Source organism: Gavialis gangeticus, unplaced genomic scaffold, assembly GCF_001723915.1.
Source record: "Gavialis gangeticus isolate Ggan-Ray unplaced genomic scaffold, GavGan_comp1, whole genome shotgun sequence".
Classification (NCBI taxonomy): domain Eukaryota; kingdom Metazoa; phylum Chordata; order Crocodylia; family Gavialidae; genus Gavialis; species Gavialis gangeticus.
In genome coordinates this window covers 89,365,023-89,372,663 of record NW_017729031.1, presented here as the reverse complement: position 1 = coordinate 89,372,663, position 7,641 = coordinate 89,365,023, and the positions used below count along the sequence as shown (strand labels likewise).

The 7,641-nt window shown below is 43.2% G+C and overlaps 1 protein-coding gene across 1 annotated transcript in view; it reads right to left on the bottom strand.

Annotated features, from left to right (window-relative positions):
- Positions 1 to 7,641, bottom strand: part of TRPM8 (transient receptor potential cation channel subfamily M member 8) — a 180,221-nt gene that overhangs the window by 104,978 nt on the left and 67,602 nt on the right. The window contains exons 10-11 of the mRNA XM_019523359.1: positions 5,895 to 6,013; positions 245 to 535 (exon numbers count right to left, since the gene is read on the bottom strand). Coding sequence (XP_019378904.1) covers positions 245 to 535; positions 5,895 to 6,013 — 410 coding nt within the window. The remainder of the gene's footprint in view (positions 1 to 244; positions 536 to 5,894; positions 6,014 to 7,641) is intronic.

Genomic DNA, 7,641 nt, shown 5'->3' with positions numbered 1-7,641 from the left:
GGGGGGGGGGGTTGGGTGGGGGCAGAGTTCACATCTTTCAACAGCCCATATGTCAACATAAGTTAGTACAGCCTTAAAGCTTTTCTCCGTCATGTTGGACAATAAACTGACCCCTAGTTGTTCTGTTCCTACACAATTTATTGCACTTCCTACAAAGAGTGCAAGTTCAGTATTGTGCTGGGAAGAAGCATTTGTTTTTTTCTAACAATGAATGCATGGTTGAACCAGCTTGTCAGTTACTCACTGAGAACTCTATCTCTGTCTCATCTTTGCTGTTCTTATCTTCTCTTTTAAGGACTCTTCGGAAGTCTTCAACCATCCTCCACACGAATGTAAGAAGTGAATCATTGTAGGAGTTCTTAGCAATCTGCAAGTTCTTAAACACCAGGCTGCTGAAGTTGTTGGTGTACAGCTCTGTAAGGACCTCATTAGTGAGAAACTTCCTCAAATTCAACCCATTTTCCAGGAAGAGACGGACAAATTTGGGCCTGTCTTTTACTAGGGCCATGAACATGACATCCTGAAGGTCAGCAGACTGGGGGGGGGGGGGGGAAAGCACATATATTAAACAGAAGCCTATATGCAGAGGTCTAGCAAAGAGTTGTCTCAAGCAGAAAAAGAGAATTAGTTGATCGTGAAAAGTAATTGACTTTGCAAGCCCACAGATTTCCACATCCAACCAATGATCTAGATACAATAGTGCCCTTTTTTTTTTTTTTTACCTGGCATAGGCCTCTTGAACCAAGACTGTCAAAGAGGTTAGACAGTGGTTTTATACCATGCACAAATTTAATAGAACAAATCATCAAGACTAATTACATATATAATTTCAGACATGATTTGAACATAAAACACCAATGTAAGAAGATTCACTATGCTAGTCAAATTATCTTTACCCCTTGGCACAGTTTTGCAAGATCCAGACAAACATACCATATATCAAAATTATCCTGCTTTAACGGAGTGGTCAGAGAGGGGTTGCCACTCAGGAGCATATATAGGTGAAGTTCTGCAAGTGTTTTTTTGCATCTGCTCCCACTACCACAGTAAACAAAGTTAAACCAGGCCAGTTTACATGACAATGAAACAGCTGTAAAATTAGCATTGGTTAGTAGGCCTGTGTGAGTCAGCACCAATCCGATCTGGCTTTGTATCTGGCTGCTTCAGATGGCTGTGATCCAATCCGGAGCTCTGGACCAGGTTTCCACCTTGATCCATCTGAAGCTTTGGAGCCGCCTTGGAGATCCAGCCATAGGGTATAATGGGGAATCAATGAAATATCTATAACTTTGTTGTTTTCTGTCCGATTTGGATGAAACTTGCAGGGATGGTAGCCTCTGCTGAGAGCATAAAATCTGCTATGTTTCAAGACAATTGGTGCAGGGGTTTGGGGAGAACTTACCCCAAATTCTTGAAAGCCAAACTCCTGTCACAGCTGTGTGTTACAACACCGGGGGGTGAAAACTGCAGGGCTCGTAGCTCTTACTGAGGCCACAAAGTCTGCCAGGTTTCAAGGAGATTGGTGCAGGGGTTTGGGGGGAACTGCACCTCAAGCTGCAGACAAGCAAAACTCATGACATAGATGACACTGTGTGTGTTAAGGCACATCGGGGTGACAGCTGCAGGGATGGTGGCCCCTGCTGTGATGCCTGCCAGCTGTGGAGGAGATCGGTGCAGGGGGGCTCTGGGGCCCTGAGCCCCTTGCTGCTGACAGACAAAACTCCTGCCAAGACTGTCTCTGTCTTGGGGCAGTTGATTGTCTGCGTTGAGTCTTTCCTCTCCCTAGCCTGGTTTTGTAGGTGCTAATTGATGCTCGTTAAGTCGTTACATAGTAGCTAGGTCCCCTGCATTGAGCTGGTCCCCGAGTCCCTGGTCTCTGAGTGAATCATGAGTGATTGGTTGGTAACTGGGAACACAGCAGCTTAGCAGCCAGGCCTGCCGCAGTGTCGCCCTCCCCGCCCCCAGACACACACAGTCAGTCCCATCAGCACCCATGGCACCAGTTTCGCTTCTCCGCAGCTTGAGGGGCAGTTCCCCCCAAACATCTGCACCGATCTTCTTGAAACACTGAGGCCACAAAGCCTGCCAAAAGAGATACCACACCTGCAGTTTTGACCCCCCTGTGTTGTAACACATAGACATGACAGGAGTTTTGCTTTCAAGAATTTGGGGTACAGTTGCCCCAAAACCCCTGCACTGATCTTCTTGAAACTTGGCAGGCTTTGCGGCCTCAGCAGAGGCTACCACCCCTGCAGTTTTCACCCTAATACGTTGTAACACCTAGACGTGAGATGAGTTTTGCTTTCAAGAATTTGGGGTGCTGTTACCCCCCAAACCCCTGTACCAATCTCCTTGAAACTTGGCAGACTTTATTCTCTCTGCAGAGTCTACCACCCCTGAAAATATCTTCCAAATCGGACAAAAAACAACAAAGTTATAGGTATTTTATTTTTTCCCCATTAAACCCTGCGGCTGGATCTCAGAGGTGGCTCCGAGGCGGCTCCAAACCGCTTCAGGAAGCTGAACAAGGCTTCAACCCGAATGTGCTGCTTCGGACCCCAAAGTGTCCAAAGCTTCTCTGGATCTGAAGCTTGGTCCAAAGCCTTGCACAGCCCTATTGGTTAGCTTCCACTTACTCCAGAACAGAGCACACACAAAACCGGTACAACAGATCAGCTTGGTCACCTCCTCTTCTTTCCAATCAAAATAACTGTTTCATCTTTCCATACCTACACATTACCCGACCATCATTCCTTGCCCCTATACCAAACCAGTTAAACCAGCATCTGTGAGAAAAAAGCAAGTTCAGTTCTTCAATTACACCACCGGCACCCATTCCATAAACGTGTCCCATCAGGAGGTACTTAAAGATATTTTCAGATTCCCTTAACTGTTAAGGTTTTTGCTTTTTTTTTTTTTTTCTTTTGAGTCACAACTGGGCAACCAGCAACCATACTAGGAAACAACAGGTTGTGCTTCTAGCCTTTGAAGACAGAGGGAGGGGGAAGGGACAGGTTTGTTGGATACTTCCAACAAGTATCTCTTCTGTTGGTCATATTTTATCATTGACACATAATTAGACATGCACAGCAATACTATGGCACTTTGCTTGTGATCTACATTTCCTTAAGAAGCCAGCTGACTTCCAAAGAAAGCTGTGATTAGGAATTTTTCCATTAAAATAAGGTGACTGCTGTGTTAAATAAGCATGAGCTATTACCTACAGCAATATTCTACTTTAAACCCCACTGTTAGGGTGACAATATTTGGATCTTGGGGAGCACTGGATTTGCAGCTGAATAAAAGGCAATATATTACCTGTGGCCTAGCAAAAGCTGCTAACCACAAGGCAGAATGATATCTAAGCCAGCCATTTGCTTATGCTAAGTAATCATCTTAACTGTGTCAACCTTTTTCTGAGAAAAAGCAGCTCATGAGTGTGTAAATCTGTGTGCTGTGAATAAGGTGAAGCTTTAGGAATGTGGAAGATGGTACACATTGGGACAGAAAAACAGACTGGAATGTGAAAAACAACACATAATTGGTAACAGAATCCAAAATAAACATATGTGAAAAGGTGATTGGTGAAGAAGCCTCCAGAAGCTTCCAGGTTTTGGTCAAAGTCCACCCATTGACCAAAGAAGTGAAGTCAAGGTCTTAGACATGCACTCATAGCAAAAATACATGTAAATGAGTGAAATGCATAGGCAATTCCATAGTAATGAAGTAAACAGAGGAGGAGCTTGAGATAGGAGGAGATGCGTGGAACAAAGGAGGAGCGAGGATGAAATAAATGGCAATGAGCATGAATCAAGGTGTATAAAATGTGAAAAGAACTATTGCTCACTGCAGGTCCCAGGTTTGTTAGTTTTTTGGGACCTTTGCCCGAAGCTGTCTCCATTCTGAATAAAGCTGTTGCAAACAATGTGTGCAAGTAGTGTTTGTTCCCTGCTTGTTCTGGCTAATGAGTAACAGGACCCATGACTGATTGAATTGTCATCTCCCTAGTCACTGGGCACCACAAAGTCAGGGTCTAACACCCACCTTCCCTTATAAACACAAAACTCAATAATATGAAGACAGAACAGAACTTACTGCTTTTCAGCTACACTGACTATGATGATAATTTTTTAGGCTGACTCTTTCCCAGCAGCTATATCTAATCCTTATCTGTTTTTATCTTCTACGTGCATTTAAGCTGACAAAAGGAGCTCAGCTGACCCCCTTTGAGAAGGAGACATGGTGTTTGGCCAGTAATTACATGAGAGAAAAAACTGGCATCACCTTAGAGTTATCTATATTGCTGCAAAGTGCCCAACTGAGAGGCCCAGGGGTCCATGTTTGATATAATTAGGTGGTTCAGTCTTTCAAGCCTTAACTTCTGCCCAAACATTAAAAGAGAACATTACAGTCTCCCACAACATTTTTGCAAGCAAGCAAAGTATGGGTTGGATGAATGGACCACAAAATGGACAGAAAACTGGCTGAATTATAAAGCAAAAAGGGTAGTAATTGATGGCTCAATGTGTAGTTGACAGCTAGTATTAAATGGAGTGCCCCAAAGCTCAGTCCTGGTTTTTGTTCAATATCTTCATGAATGATCTGGAAGATGGAATGGAGTGTATCCTCAGCAAGTTTGTGGATGACACCAAACTGGGGGAAGTAGTAGCTATGTTGGAGAGTAGAGCTAGGTTTCAGAGTGACCTAGACAAACTGGAGGATTGGACCAAAATAAATCTCAAGAAGTTCAACAGGGACAAGTGCAAAGTCCTGCACTTAGGCCGGAACAATCCCATGGACTGGTACAGGCTGAGGACTGACTGGCTGGGCAGCAGCTCTGCAGAAAAGGACCTGAGGGTTACAGTGGACAATAAGCTGGATATGAGTCAAAAATGTGCCCTTGTTGCAAAGAAAGCTAACAGCATACTGGGCTACATTAGTAGAAGCACTGCCAACAGATGGAGGAAAGTGATTCTTCCCCTCTAATCGGCACTGGTGAGGCCACATTCAGAGTAGTGTGTCCAGTTTGGGGCCCCTCACTACAGAAAGGATATGGAAAAATTGGATACAGTCCAATGGAGGACAACATAAAATGGTTAGAGGGCTGGGGCACATGACTTATGAGGAGAGCTGAGGGAACTGGGTTTATTTCATCTGGAGAAGAGAAGACTAAGGGAGGATTTACTAATAGCCTTCAACTACCTTATGGTGGTTGCTACACTATTCTCAAATAGGATAGAGCTACACTGTTCTCAGTGGTGGCAGATAACAGAACAAGAAGCAATGGTCTCAAGATGCAGCAAGGGAAGTTTAGGTTAGATACAAAGGAAAAACTCTCTCACTAGGAGGGTAGTAACACACTGAAACAGGTTACTCAGACAGGTTGTGGAATCTCCATCCTCAAAGGTTTTTAAGACCTGGGTAGACAAAGTTTTGACTGGGATGATCTAATTGGGGATGGTCCTGCTCTGAGCAGAGGGCCAGACTAGAAAACCTCCTGAGGCTCCTTCCAACCCTAATTTTCCATGATTCTAACTTTGTTCAGTACAGAAGTTATCATTGTGGCACACAAGGAACTGGACCAAAGACCACCATGTCACAAAAATGAAACATGTCAGATATATTATTCAGGTTATTGGACTGTTTCAGTTCACATCAAGATAAAGAGTGGCCTTAATCAACATCAGAGTATGCTTGTCTGATAAGTTAGCATTGTCCAAGTCTGGAAAGCATTGGCATGCATTTTCCTTGCATCAGACTAAGCTGAAATGGCAGCACTTGCTTACCAGAATCAGAATTGTGTTGTATGGGTAAACTGTGCCTTTAAAATAGCCAGTCCTCTTATTTTCCCTTTCCCCACCCCTGCAAGCTGTGACAAGGCATGCTGTTTTTACCTCCCAATGTCGGTCATTGGTGAAGATCTCATCGTTGGCCAGGTCCAGCTGGTTCCACTCAAGAAGCAACTTGAGCTGCCCATTCCAGTTATCTTTATCATGTTCATTGGTGCTGAAGGCTGTAGGAGGACAGGGTAGCTAGATAAGGACTAGAGACTGAAAAGAGCCTTGGTATACTTTCTGTCATCCCTACCCTTCACCCAATCCCAGGCACAAACCCCCCCACCACCAACAACAACAAATAGCCCCTATTAAACAGATTATCCTAGACTCATTTACCATCTTCATGGGTACACTCACTCCACATGGACTGGTAGTCCCTAGGGGACCTCTGATACCATGCACAGAATGGAGGAGTCTTGCCTCTTTGGCTCCATGACCTCCAAATACCCCAAGTGAACTTGGTGTTCCATCTGAAGAAAAGGTTGCACAAAGTTTGGGAAATAGAATAGGGATCAAGGAATGGAACAACTGCACCTCAGACTTTAACTTCCTGATGACCCACCAGGTAAGTTAATATAGCTCTGACTCTCCTAAATCCCATCCTAGCAGTGCTAGGGTGGTCTTCCCCAAGGAACTTAAAGATCTTGATCCTCTACCATGAAATCAAGTCCTCCCCAGAACCCCTAAAAGAAACTGGTAGCAGATAAATCTAGTGAACTTCATAGACAGTCACATTCTCAATTAGGACAGGTATAAACTGGGAAATCATTGGAGCAACCGGAGTATCTGAAAAGAGAAATTGATCCATGAAACAAATTACTGCAGTGATTAAATGGACTTTGCAAGTAAGAATACAGGAAAGAGGAAGTGCTATGAATTCAATAAGCATTAGCATTAGAAATTAAACTGTTAATTGTTTATTGTAATATTAGTGATAAGTCAGAGCATTTGCATCTGATGCTTTAAAGCCTTTATATAATTGATTACTTAACTTGTGGTCTAAAACATATCTACTATAGTACAGTAGAAGAAACTTTGTGTTGGTTTCTGAATCATTTCCTTTTCTGTTCCAGGAACAAAATATTATTGCAAAAAATGTTCTCTATGAGTTGAACGTATCAAAGCATTAGCATTAGTAAATTTTATTGTTTGATATTTAAGCTGGATTTAGATTGCTCCTAGATTTTAAACTTGTGAGACATAACAGTACTCTGCCTTATTTCAACATCAGAGTCAAATTTTGCACACACAGAATTTCAGTGAAATGTTATCCATTTCACCAAACATAATATGACTAACATGGGACATTAGAAAAACATTTACACTGATGTTTCCTCACATATACCAATGGGCTGATCTAGAATTTTGAAAAGGTGGATGCAGATGGCGAGGCGCATCATTATATATGGAACAACACATATTTTTCTCCAGTTAAAAACAAACTAGAAGCTTTACTAATATTCTAGGGGCCTACAGCTGTATTGAAGCAAAAACAAACATAACTTAATTGGAATGAGTTCGAAACAGTCAGCAGGGCTATGAAATAGGAGCTTCAACACCAGGAGCAGCTAACAGACAGTGGGATTGCAGAACAAAGGATAGCTTGGTTGGTGGAACATCATTAAAAAGAAGAGAGGGTCATTAACAGCGGTGGAACAGAGTTTAGAAGGGACAGAGCAGATTATAATGAGCCATGAAAACAAGCGACTCCCTCAGCACCGCATGACTGGAAGTGCTGCTGCCACTGCCAGGCAGCTGATTTAAAACTTTGAGTAGAGCAGGACACAAAAAGGGGGGGGGGGGG